The 12,111-nt window shown below is 49.1% G+C and overlaps 1 protein-coding gene across 1 annotated transcript; it reads left to right on the forward strand.

Moving 5' to 3' along the window:
- The first annotated feature begins 16 nt into the window (after positions 1 to 16).
- On the forward strand, positions 17 to 11,330 carry ZGPAT (zinc finger CCCH-type and G-patch domain containing). The gene is made up of 7 exons (XM_032766315.2): positions 17 to 124; positions 2,763 to 3,556; positions 4,145 to 4,278; positions 6,261 to 6,419; positions 7,600 to 7,731; positions 8,672 to 9,080; positions 9,809 to 11,330. Exons 2-7 carry the CDS (start codon positions 2,922 to 2,924, stop codon positions 9,945 to 9,947), a joined length of 1,608 nt encoding a protein of 535 aa, XP_032622206.1. The 5' UTR covers positions 17 to 124; positions 2,763 to 2,921; the 3' UTR covers positions 9,948 to 11,330.
- The last annotated feature ends 781 nt before the right edge of the window (positions 11,331 to 12,111 follow it).

The following is a 12,111-nucleotide window of genomic DNA, read 5'->3' on the forward strand; positions in this document are numbered from 1 at the left end:
AGGCGGAAGTCAGATCTAGCCGGAAGTCGGGCGGTATCTATCGTTTGGACTCAGCGGGGCGGGGTGGAAACCCTGGCAATGCAGGGTGTCCTGGCGCTGGCTTAGCAGAAGGTGGAGGCCTGAGGTGAGTGAGGCGTTGGGGGCGTTCACATTTGAGGGGGACCTGCATGGCCGGGCCCCCTTCGGAGGGTTGGGAGTAACCCCTCCCCCAGGGCCTCCATGAGGGGATTGGCAGTTACCGCTCCCCTGGGGTCTCCATGGCTCGGGGGGGGTTGGGCCCTATGAGGGGATTGGCAGTTACGCTCCCTGGGTCTCCATGGCTGGGGGGGGGCTGGGTCGCGTCAGAGGGATTGGCAGTTACCGCTCCCTGGGGTCTCCTGAGCTGGGGGGGGGCTGGTCCCGTCAGGGATTGGCAGTTACCGCTCCCCTGGGTCTCCATGGCTCGGGGGGGGGGGCTGGGTCCGTCAGGGGATTGGCAGTTACCGCTCCCCTGGGGTCTCCATGGCTCGGGGGGGGGGGGGCTGGGTCCGTCAGGGATTGGCAGTTACCGCTCCCTGGGTCTCTATGGCTGCGGGGCTGCGGCCCTAGGGATTGGCAGTTACCGCTCCCTGGGTCTCCATGGCTGGGGGGGGCTGGTCCCGTCAGGGGATTGGCAATTACCGCTCCCCCGGGTCTCCATGGCTGGGGGGGGGGGCTGGTCCGTCAGGGGATTGGCAGTTACCGTCCCTGGGGTCTCCATGGCTCGGGGGGGGGCTGGGTCCCGTCAGGGGATTGGCATTACCGCGCCCTGGGTCTCCATGGCTCGGGGGGGCTGGGTCCCGTCAGGATTGGCAGTTACCGCCCCCTGGGGTCTCTATGGCTGCGGGGGGCTGGCTGAGGGATTGGCAGTTACCGCTCACCTGGGGTCTCCATGGCTGGGGGGGCTGAGTCCTATTAGGGGATTGGAAGTTACCGTCTCTGGGTCTTCATGGCTGGCGGGGGTGGGGTTGGCCCTATGAGGGATGCAGTTACCACTCCCCTGGTGCTCCGTGGGTTGGGGGCGGGTCCTATGAGGGATTGGCAGTTACCTCTCCCCTGGGGTCTCTATGGCTGCCGGGGTGGGCCCTATGAGGGATTGGCAATTACCGCTCCCTGGGGTCTCCATGGCTGCGGCGGGGGGTGTGTTGGGCCCTAGCGGGTTGCAGTTACCGCTCCCCTGGGTCTCCATGGCTCGGGGGCGGGTCCTATGAGGGCATTGGCAGTACCGCTCCGGGTCTCCATGACTTGGGGGGGGGGCTGGGTCACTGTGAGGGGATTGGAGTACTGCTCCCTGGATTTCCATGGCTGGGGGGGCTGATCCCTTGAGGAATTGGAAGTTACTGCTCCCTGGGCTCAATGGCTGGGAAGGGGCTCCCATGTGGGGGTTGGCAGTTGTTCCCCTGTTTTACTCCAGGAGTGGGAAGCAATAAGGAGACTGTGCCAAAATAAATCTGATGAGGTTCAGCAAAGACAATGCAGAGTCTGGACTTAGAATGGAAAATCCATTCACTTTAGCAGACTAGGACAATGCTAAGCAGCAGGTTCTGCAGAAAAGGACCTGGGGTTACAGTGGATGAGAAGTTGGATATGAGTCAGCAGGGTACCCTTGTTGCCAAGACGGCTACACGCATTTGGGCTGTATAGTAGGGGCTTGCCAGCAGACGAGGAATGTATCATTCCCCCTCTATTCGACATTGTGACCTCATTTGGAGTATTTGTGTCAGTTTTGGGCCACCACACTACAAGAATGGCATGTGGAAAAATTGGAAAGAAGTCAGTGAGGGCAAGCACAAAATGATTAGGGCCTGAACACGATGATATATGGCGAGGTGAGGCGAACTGGGATTGTTTTGTCTGCAGAAGAGAAGAATGAGGGGGGATTTGACAGCTGCTTTCAGCTACCTGAAAGGGAGTTCCAAAGAGGATGGATCTAGACTGTTCTCAGTGGTACCTGATGACAGAACAAGGAGTAATGGTCTTAAGTTGCAGTGGGGGAGGATTAGGTTAGATATTACGAAAAACTTTTTCACTTGGAGAGTGGTGAAGCACTGGAATGGGTTACCTAGGGAGATGGTGGAATCTCCTTCCTTAGAGGTTTTTAAAGTCAGGCTTGACAAAGCCCTGGCTGGGATGATTTAGTTGGAAATTGGTCCTGCTTTGAGCAAGGGGTGGGACTAGATGACCTCCTGAGGTCCCTTCCAACCCTGAGATTCTATGATTCTATGAGGGGGATTTTAAGCACCTCACTTCTGTGACAGGGTAGAGTCTGTGCCCCCAGTGAGTAGGAGGCAGCGTGGGACTCCTGATGGGAGGGATTGGAAAGGTGCAGGCTGAGAACGGAACAGCTTTTTTGCCCCCGTTCCGCAGTAGGTGAGATGCTGCATGCCATTGAGCGGGAGCCAGAGTGTGCAGAAAGATACGATTAAAGAAGAGGTAGGTAGTGATGGTGTCATTTCAAGGGGCTGCAGGTTTAAAGGGACAGAGAAGCAATGCTAATGTTATTCTCTGGTCATAACTAATCATGCTTGAATTCCCAGAGCTAAGTTAAAAGCTTAATAGTTTGCACTTCAGTTTGCAGTTTTGCAAATGTGGTATGTCAGATTGAATGTGCGACTTGTGCTAGGTGTATATAATGCCATGTAGTGGTAGCTGTCTGCGTTAAAGATACCTTGTTCAATTTAGGATGTCTACCTTTCTTGTGAACCCTTTCTCTAACACAGCTTTATTATATTTGTTCACTGCAGGGATCTCCCTTTGATTGCACCAAAGTGAAGAAAAGACAGGACTACCGAGAAGATTGACAGCTAGTTTGGACAAAGATTCAATATTTCACATCACTGTCTAGTAAATTGCTTGAGTATGTACTGAATTCCCAGACAGGAATCAGCAAAACAGCTTTTTGCATGATAACAATGGATGAGGAGAGTCTGGAAACAGCAATTCAAACCTATAAAGCACAATTGCAGCAAGTGGAACTGGCTTTAGGGGTGGGATCGGATCCATCTCAGCAATCTGACTTGATCCAACTGCAGGAGGATTTGAAACAATTGATAGAACTGACTGAATCCAGCCTGGTGTCAGTGAAAAAGAGTAAACTACTGGCCACTTTAGACACAGCTGCACCCTCCATTTCTCCAGCAGGTCACCTAAAACAGGACAGTAATTCAGGCAGGTCCTGCAATGATGAGGAGTATGCTGCTTTTAAGGAAGCTATTGCTGAACTTAAGCCATTGAGTTCTGAAGTCGAGGCCTCTCCAAAGGAAGATGGAGAGGCTGATTGGGAAAATGAATCAAAGTACAGTGAAGAGGAGGAAGCATCTGAGGAAGAGGAGGAGGAAGTGAGTGGGATGAAGGTTAAAGCCCCGTACTACAGTCCATGGGGTACCCTGGAGTACCATAATGCCATGATTGTGGGGACAGAGTGTTTGGAAGATGGCAGTGCAGGAGTCCGAGTACTGTATCTCTACCCAACTCACAAGTCCTTGAAGCCTTGTCCATTCTTCTTGGATGGCAAATGCAGATTTAAAGAGAATTGTCGGTAAAAAAGCTTATCTCTGAGGGCAATTAGTGGCAATGTTAGCCAGTGGGAATAACTTCTCACTTGTAAATATCTCACCTTACTTGGTTTTTAAATCAGCTGTAATTTTGCCAAACAACTTTTTATTTGTTTAAAGTATTGTCATTTTACTGTGCTGTGTCGGTGGGTGTGCACTCCTGCAGCTAGCCAAGGGAGACAATGGAAAATCCTTAGAGGGAAAAGTACAAGGATTAGTTCTAATATATAATAAGAAGTTTGCAGTTAGCTAGTGTATTTGATTCTAAAAGATGCGAGCCTTGTCGGTTTTTTTAATGGATTTGTCATTGGCCTGTGAAATGTGGCTGCTTCTGGGGTCAAATGTGACACTTGTTTAACAGAATACAATAATGCTGTAAAACAGTCTTAAAAAAAGACACAGTGAAGAATAAGTTTTATGCAGTTGAAACTATTCTAGTGGTAAGATATTCACAATTATTGGTGAGGACAGGGCAGACAATTTGCCCATACTTCCATAAGGGAAGGAAACTTTTTCTAGAATCCCCTTCAGACCAGGGCAGATCTGATTGCTTCTCCCTGTATCCCCTGCAGGTTTTCCCATGGGCAAGTGGTATCTGTGGACGAGCTTCATCCATTTCAGGAGCCCAATCTCGGCTCTCTAGAAGTGGGCTCAGCCTGCTTGGCGAAGCACCATGATGGAATATGGTATGCTGCAAAAATCACTGGTAAGTCTTGTTTTCTCTGGGTGGATGTTAAAAGGTGAACAGAAGTACTTCAGTCTTCATTTTAACTAAACTCCTAAGACGTAAACAGAGCAGAGGATGGTCTTGTAGGCTAAAGCACAGGGCTAGGGATTCTGAGACAACTGAGTTCTCTGCCACAGACTTTGGATGTGGCTTGTGGGGGACCTCCAGTGTTGTGATGCTTAATTCATTGAGGATCTTAAAGCACTTTACAAACCTTAAAGGCAGATGATCTTTATGAAAGGGAAACCAGAGAAGGATTTAGGGATGGGAGGGCAGAAAACTGGTGGCAGGGGCCTACAGGGAAAGTTGGGGAGACCTAGGAGAAGGGAATAGTAGCAGAATAGAGGACATAGAAATGAAAAAGAGAATGAAAGAATCAAGTCAACTAGACTTTCAGTAAATTGTCCTTTATTTTCCTACCCCCTGTTCAGCTTTGTCCAAATATCATCCCTGGTATCTTGTCTAATACTGAAATTAGATACTTGGAACCACTGGCTCTTGTTTTAATCCAATTCCAGTTTAAACAAAGCCAGAGAACTTCGTCTGCACACCTGTCACCGACAGGAGTGTTTGACTGGTGCTTCATTCTGTGGGGGGGGGGGGAGGAGGAGGTTGGATTTGTTCCTCATGCTTCATCTCAAAGCTACTGTGAAGTAGCATTTCTTATATTTCCCCAAACCTGTCGTCCTTCCCCTGTAAGAACAAACTCTGACTAATGTGCTCAGATGCTGTGAAACACATTGGTACCATTAGAAACTGAAGATAAGTGATGACCCTAGTGCTGTTTATTATGACCCTAACTATGTTTGTACCATGTGGCAGTATCTGATGGTGGGAGCAGTGGGTGATGATGGTTCCACCTTCCAAAAGAAAACCCTAAATAGATGTTCCTGGACCAAATTCATCCCAGGTGTCATTCCACTGAAGTCAGTGCGATTAGCTAAGATGGGATGAACATGGTCCTCTAGTTACATTTCATACTCTTGGGGGAATTCTGCACCAAAAAATTAAAAATTCTGCCCATAATATTTGAAAATTCTACATATTGTATTTGTCAAAATAACATAATTTATTTCAAAATATCTGTCAGCAAGTAGGTCTGTAACAATACACACCAAAAAAAATTCTGGTAATTGTTTTTTGACAAATTGATTCCTTACTAGGCATATTCATACAGAACTTTGTGTAATTCATTTAAATTACAACACAGAACTGTATTTCCTGCACCTGTCAGAAGCAGTGCAAAGGCTTTGGGGGTTAGGGGTAACGGAATTGCTGAGGGAGAGGGAAAGAGCCTAGGAGTGAACCTGGAGGGTGTTGGGTGTGGGTGGGAGATTTTTCTGGTGGTGGGGGGAGGGATTGTAAGGGTATTGGGAAGCCTCCTGCATGCAGACCCTGGGTGACCCCAAGCCTCTCCCATTCAGTCACTGCACCTCTTCTCCTCGTGGGTCTCTGCGGCCCCTGTCCCCAGACTCAACACTATCACCCCACTAGCTCCTGAGCTCATGCTCCAGTCTGTCGCTCTCACTAACCATTGTGAACCCGTCTGTGACCCCCTCCCCTCATCAGTCCTGTGTGCCCCACTCTGTGCTAACCTGGCGCCGCGGGCAGGGTATTGTGATGAACTCTGCTCCTGGGGGAATTCTGGGCATAGAACTTTGTATTTTCCCGCATAGGATACATTTTACCTAAGTAGTGCTGCAGTTCCTCCTCTTACCCACCAGAGGCTGCTGTGGCACCATAACAGCGGGCGTGAACGCAGTAGGCTGTTATGGCGCCACAGCGGCCTCTGGTGGGCAAAAGGCAGAACTGCATCACTTAGGCAAAAGTTTTTTTTATGTGGGGGAAAAAACAAATTATGTGAGACAGATGAATTCTGCACGTCCGCAGATGCGCAGACTTTCCCCAGGAGTAATTTCGTGGAGATTTGCTCATGCAGTCCATTGCTTTTCCTCCCGCAGACGTTGACAGTGGTTACTACACAGTGAAGTTTGAGTCACTGCTGCTGAAGGAAGCTGTTGTGGAGGGAGATGGCATCATGCCTCCACTGCGAAGCGAGGAAGACTCTTCCTCCCCGGAGTCTGAGGAAGACAACATAGATGACTCTGGCTATGCTAAAGGTAGACAAGGCAGAGAGTGAACTGCAACTGTCAGTGATCAAGGGTCTGCCCTTTAATTCAGGTCCTCTTGGGCCACTGCCCAACTTAGTAGAACTCATGTTTTTTACCTCTTGTTCTGCTGCAGGAGGAGATGAGAAGACATTAAGTATCATGCGTATCACTGTCTCCAGTTAAAATCTCTGATGTTTCATGCTTATGAGTTTCACTAAACTGATGCAGATAAATAGCTTCAATGAAAAAGAAACATATTTCACCCCCAATGGGACTAGAGAGTATACCGGAGTGAAATGGGGTTTGGGAGTAGGAACCTCTGCATTCTTTTTGCGGTTTTGCTGTGTGACTCTGCGCGAGCTACTTATTTATTAAAATAAAGTTTTGAAAATGAAATGAGAAACCAGGAGACTTCAGATTTCCTAAAGAAGTTTCCAGGATGCCAGGACATCTGTTTGTTTTACATATTTATGTGGCACCCATCACTGTAACATCTGAGCGCCTTGAAATCTTTAATGCACTTCTCCTGTGAGGCAGGGCAGTGCTGTTATCACTGCTCTACAGGTTCCTGTGAGTGCCTCAGTTCCTTAGGTGACTTGCTGAAGGTCACACTGGCAGTCTGACAGAGCAGGGATCTGTGTCTTTCCCTTCCTAGGTTAGTGCCCTAACCACTTCATAGAAACAAACAGGGAGTGTCCTGGGCTCCTTAATTTTAGGTAAATAGATAAAAGGCTCCTCCGTGCCATTGAACCTGTTAGAAGTACGATGGCGGAACAGAATGATGCTGTTCAGCATGCTGAATTGTGTCCTGATGAAGCTGTGAAATCTGTCCAGACCCCAGGAGCATGGAAAGGATCTACTAACACTGCTGGATGATTCTGCCTGACTTAGGGGTTTATGTGTGTAGTAAATAGGGATCTCCCCGTGAACCCCAGCATTTAAAACCCTGCTTATTCCTCATGTTCCTCCCCTGGTCTGATGGATTAGGGAGTGGGTGTTCAGTAGGAACTATTTCATGGGCAGAACTGATTGTACTGCAGAGGACTAAAGAAGAGGCTGTGAAGTTGCTTGTGTGGAGGGAGAGGTTGCTGGGTTTTGCGATGTTGCTCGCAGCTTCACGCCTGCTGAGGTTTTCACTTGGTGCTTTGCTGCCCCAGCCTTACTGCTCAATCTCTGTTTTGTGCTGCAGTGATCGATTCGGGGCCCTTGGAGAATGGGGAAGGGGCTCCAGCTTGCAGTTCCTCCTTTGGTGGCTGGGAGGCTCATACTCGTGGCATCGGCTCCAAACTACTTGCTCAAATGGGATATGAGTTTGGAAAAGGTAAGGACAGACGAGTAAAATCCCTGCAGGACTAGGAGCCTGCATGTGTGCCTGCTTCTTAATCCCAGCCTCACAAAGGGACCAGGGGCTTGTTCCTGCAGAGTCGGGGAATGGGGTGACAGTAAGTCTAATCAGCATTGCTTGGATCAGGCCCAGAATGGGGTATGCATTCAGTACTAAATGCAGGATTGTACGTGTGGTGGTGCTGAAAAATGACCTTGTACAGTTAAGGGGTAAAGTCTTAATACTGATGTTTGGGGGGGATGCAGGTGTGTGCATGTTGACGTTCATATTCCGTGATACATCAGTGGAGGGGATTTTAAAGCAATGGCCAAATGATTAAAGCTGTCAGAGTAGAGCTTTAACTATTCAGCTGTCCTGCAGGCCATTAGGTAATGGGGAATCTGGCTCAGGGACTTCTGGCCCCAAACACAGACTTCAAAGCCTGTGGAGCCAGCTTCTGACTCAAGACAGCTTGCACTGAAGTTCTGCTGAGCCCAATGGGCTTGGGAAGCCAGTCTGCTGCCAATGCTTGCCTCCTGTTCTTGAGGAGTGACTGAACCTGCTTTTGAAGGGGAATGTCTTCTCTGCTCAAGGAGGTGACAGTGCAGATCTAAGCCTGGCTTCGCTGCAACACCTCAGCTGCATGACCCTGTTCTGTATCATTGCGGTTCTTGTGTGTGTAATGGTGTGAATCAAGTGTGTATGGGGGAAGGTGCATCTTATATCTTGTCACTCAGCAGTGAACCTTACCTTCAAGTATATAGTCCAACACTACTGCTGTTGTCTTCATGGGTATCAGCAATGATCCCCAACAGACTGTTTTCTGTTGTTCTGAGCCTGGTGGCTGTGCAAAAGTGGATGGGAGGAATCACTGGTGTATGGAGAGACTCCACTGTTAGCATTTGACTTCTCTCTGGTGCTGTTCTTCCTCCCTCAGGTTTGGGGAAGAACGCAGAGGGCCGAGTGGAGCCAGTGCAAGCCATAGTGCTGCCTAAAGGGAAGTCGCTTGACCAGTGTGCTGAGATCCTTCAGAAGAAGCAGCTGGATCCAGCCAAGTCAAGGAAACGGCGAGTGAAGGCAAACCATGCTGGCCGTCCTTCTGCAGGGAGCCGCAAGCCCCCCCGCAACGTCTTTGACTTTCTGAATGAGAAGCTTCAGGGGAAGGGCTCTGGGGAGCAGGATGGAGGGATGACACCAGTGGAGAGAAACAACAAGGAGATCTACCACGCCAGTAAGAGCACCAGGAAGGCCCTCAGTGTCCGCCTCTTCCAAACAATGGAAAAGATTGACCAAATGCAGAAGACCGTCAGGGGAATCCAGGAGGCCCTGGCACGCAATGTTGGACGGTATGGGGAAATCCCTGGTTGGGGTTCCAGAATGATTTTGGGTTGTCTGTTCCTTAGGCTGGGGGCGGATCATGCAGGTGATGGGAGCTGAAGGTGAAAAGTTGGATTATGTTACATTAAAAAGTACCAGTTTTGAAGGGGTCTCAGAATGGGGACTCGGGGTGGTCTGGAAAATACCTTGTCCTGCCATGAGCGCAGGGGACTGGACTGGATGACCTCTCGAGGTCCCTTCCAGTCCTATGCTTCTATGAGGTGGCTGTCTGTAGGAGAAGAGCTGAGCTTATACTAAGGTGTTTGTCACTGTTCCTACTCTAACCACTGTCATGGGAGGAGGCCTAGAATAAAGTGGTAGGCAAAAGCTTCCAAGCCATGACTTGGACCAGATTGTGTCTCTGACTGCTGCCTTGAGAAGGCAAGGACCCCTGGGCCAGACTTCAAATCAAGGAAGGAGGAGAACCCTCCAGAGTCCTGCAGAATTTTTTCTTCATTTTTTTATACTGATTGGGGCCATCCTTGTAGCATTTCTGTGATGAGTATTGTGGCAAGAACAATCGCAGTTCTCTGGTTCATGTTTTGCTTGATGTCTGACACTTCATGTCTCCCAGCGGGTCATTTACATCCACCCACTGCTGAGAGTGAGATTCCTAGCAGTAGAATGGAGATGTTAACGAGGAGCCGTTGTTCTTAACGTGCTAGATATCCTTAATGTGCCTGTCTTCTGCTTTTAGGCACAGTATTGCCACAGCCCAGCTGGAGGAGAAACTAGCGGGTGCCCAGAGGCAGCTGGGGCAGCTGCGGGCCCAGGAGGCCAGCCTGCAGCAGGAGCAGAAGAAAGCAGAGACACACAAGAAAATGACTGAGTTCTAGTCTCGAAGGAAAGTTGTCGATGTGATGTGCTGGTTTTCATTACGTCTGAGCCAGCGCTCAGTGCATTGCAACCGGGATGAGCCGTGCCATCACCTCTGCATCTTGGGCAGCCCAGCTGTGAAACTGGGATGAAAAGCAGCAGTTCTCCATAAAAACGGGTGCTGTCTGAGCTGAGCATTCCTGGGGGGAGGGCGGGGGGAGCAAGTACTTGCTTGGTCCTGAAGGGGTTCAGAAGACCCAAGCTGCTTACATTGATCTGCGATACAAAATAAGGCCCCTGCACCCTGCTTTTGTTCCCTTTTCCCAGTTATCACCATGGTAGTTCTCTCCATCCAGAGAGTCTGTAGCCACCCGGGTGATACCATGGTTGTCCACAGATCAGCTGGTGGGAAGAGCCCGAGGAGCCCCAGGGCCTGTCACTCTGCCTTGGAGACTCAGTGAGTTGTGCCTCTGTGTGTTTATCCACTAGGCTGGGAACTGAGTCCCAAACACATTGCAGCACTGCAGAAAAGATAGTCTGGTTTTGGTGAAAACCAGGGCAGGTCACTTCAGCTATCAGCATCCCGCTGTCCTTGGCTCTGGGTGTCACTCAGGGACACAGGGGTCAATGCTGGGTTTGTCCCTATTAGTTCTGATGTTGCTGTGGTATTTAGAGTAGCTCTTTAAAGTGCCAGCACACTGAACAGAAAGAGAAGAGGCGGGGCAGTGTTAAGTTCTGAGATCCCCAGGCCTTGCACTATTGCTAGCTGACTGCAAAAGCATTACTGGGTCCCAGCCTTGTACAAAAGGTTTAGGCCTGCATGCTAATGGTGACAGTATAGTACGCTGCCCCCCTTCCAGATCACAGCACCAAGGGCCAGAGGTAGGGGAATGTGGCAACCACATAAACAGTTACATACGTAACAGGTCAGCTACATACCTGCTGGCCAGGAACAGTACTACAGGCAGGCTTTTGCTTGCACTCTGGCTGTTTTGAGTTTTTCTGCTCTAGATATCTTTGTGAACAAGGAGGTTCTCCTTGTTATGAAACACCACAGAACCATACAAAATGACCTGAGGTCCAGGTGTACCCACCACACACAGCTATCCCTGTCAAAGAGCTCCTGCAACCCTGAGAGCAGACTCTCCTGCCCTGCAGTGGGTACAGACAGTCTCAGGCAGTTGAAAATCTCCCAGACAGGTTCTGTCAGTGGTGGCCGGCTCTTGCTGTAAAGGAGGTGTTGATTCTGTCAGGCATTCTGTGTTAGGCAGTGGACTATCCATTTGAGTATTTTTCTGTGGACCTTTCTTTTCTGATTCTGTAATTTTTGCAGGTGTCTTGAGAAAACACTTTTTTTTTTTTTTTTTTTTTTTAAGTAAAAGATATCCACCCCTTTTATCATAGAAGAGACTTCTTTTGCCTTTTTCTCTCCACCTCTCAGATGCCGTTGAAGGATTACAGAGCTGTCAACCTCAAGGGTAACAGTCACAAGAGCGGGAGACAGTGTTTCCTTGGCTACAGGTCAGGGCAATTAAATTCACTGCAGGGATGATTAAAATGACCACAGCTTTCACAGCCTCAGACCGAGGTGTGGAAGTTCCCCCCTGTGACTTAAGAGTAACAAAGGAGACAGAAAAGGAAGTGAGGGCAAGAACGAGAGAGAGAAAATACATCTTAAAAAACCTGCAAAATTCTTGGCTACTTAAGGATGCAGGAAGGAAATTAGATCTTTTGTGATTGTCCTTTCCTGAGAAGCACTCGATCTTACAGCAATGGGCAGTATCATAAGACCCTAAACAGGAGCTGAAGTTTCATCTCTTCTGTTTACAGTGTAAATGAAAGTGATGTGGATTTTGTCTTGAACACATCAGTATCCTTCCAAGCCTGCAACTAATCAGCACCAACATCACAAGCATTGTGACTAAGTATGGGTCTTCTCTCTGCATTGGGTTAATTCAGAGCTTGGTTTGGGGTGGGAAATGGGAGACGGGCAGTGAAGGTTAATGCATGTAGTTCGCAAGTTACCGTTAGTGGTCTCATACAAGTGCTCTTTGTGATAAGATTCACAGCTCCACATGGTTACCTGTCTCTGATGGAGAGATCCGGTACTGCACAAGTTGTCAGGGTGGAGGAGTCTTGCCCTGGAGCTTATCATCTTTTGCCAGTATTCAGGGGCATGCCATC

The sequence above is a fragment of the Chelonoidis abingdonii genome, chromosome 14 (assembly GCF_003597395.2).
Source record: "Chelonoidis abingdonii isolate Lonesome George chromosome 14, CheloAbing_2.0, whole genome shotgun sequence".
Taxonomy (NCBI): domain Eukaryota; kingdom Metazoa; phylum Chordata; order Testudines; family Testudinidae; genus Chelonoidis; species Chelonoidis abingdonii.

Bases quoted from the DNA above. Each gene is read 5' to 3' on its own strand.
- ZGPAT (XM_032766315.2), top strand. From the start codon at position 2,922: ATGATAACAATGGATGAGGAGAGTCTGGAAACAGCAATTCAAACCTAT. The intron at 3,557-4,144 runs GTAAAAAAGCTT...TATCCCCTGCAG, and splicing joins AGATTTAAAGAGAATTGTCG to GTTTTCCCATGGGCAAGTGG. The intron at 7,732-8,671 runs GTAAGGACAGAC...TTCCTCCCTCAG, and splicing joins GGGATATGAGTTTGGAAAAG to GTTTGGGGAAGAACGCAGAG.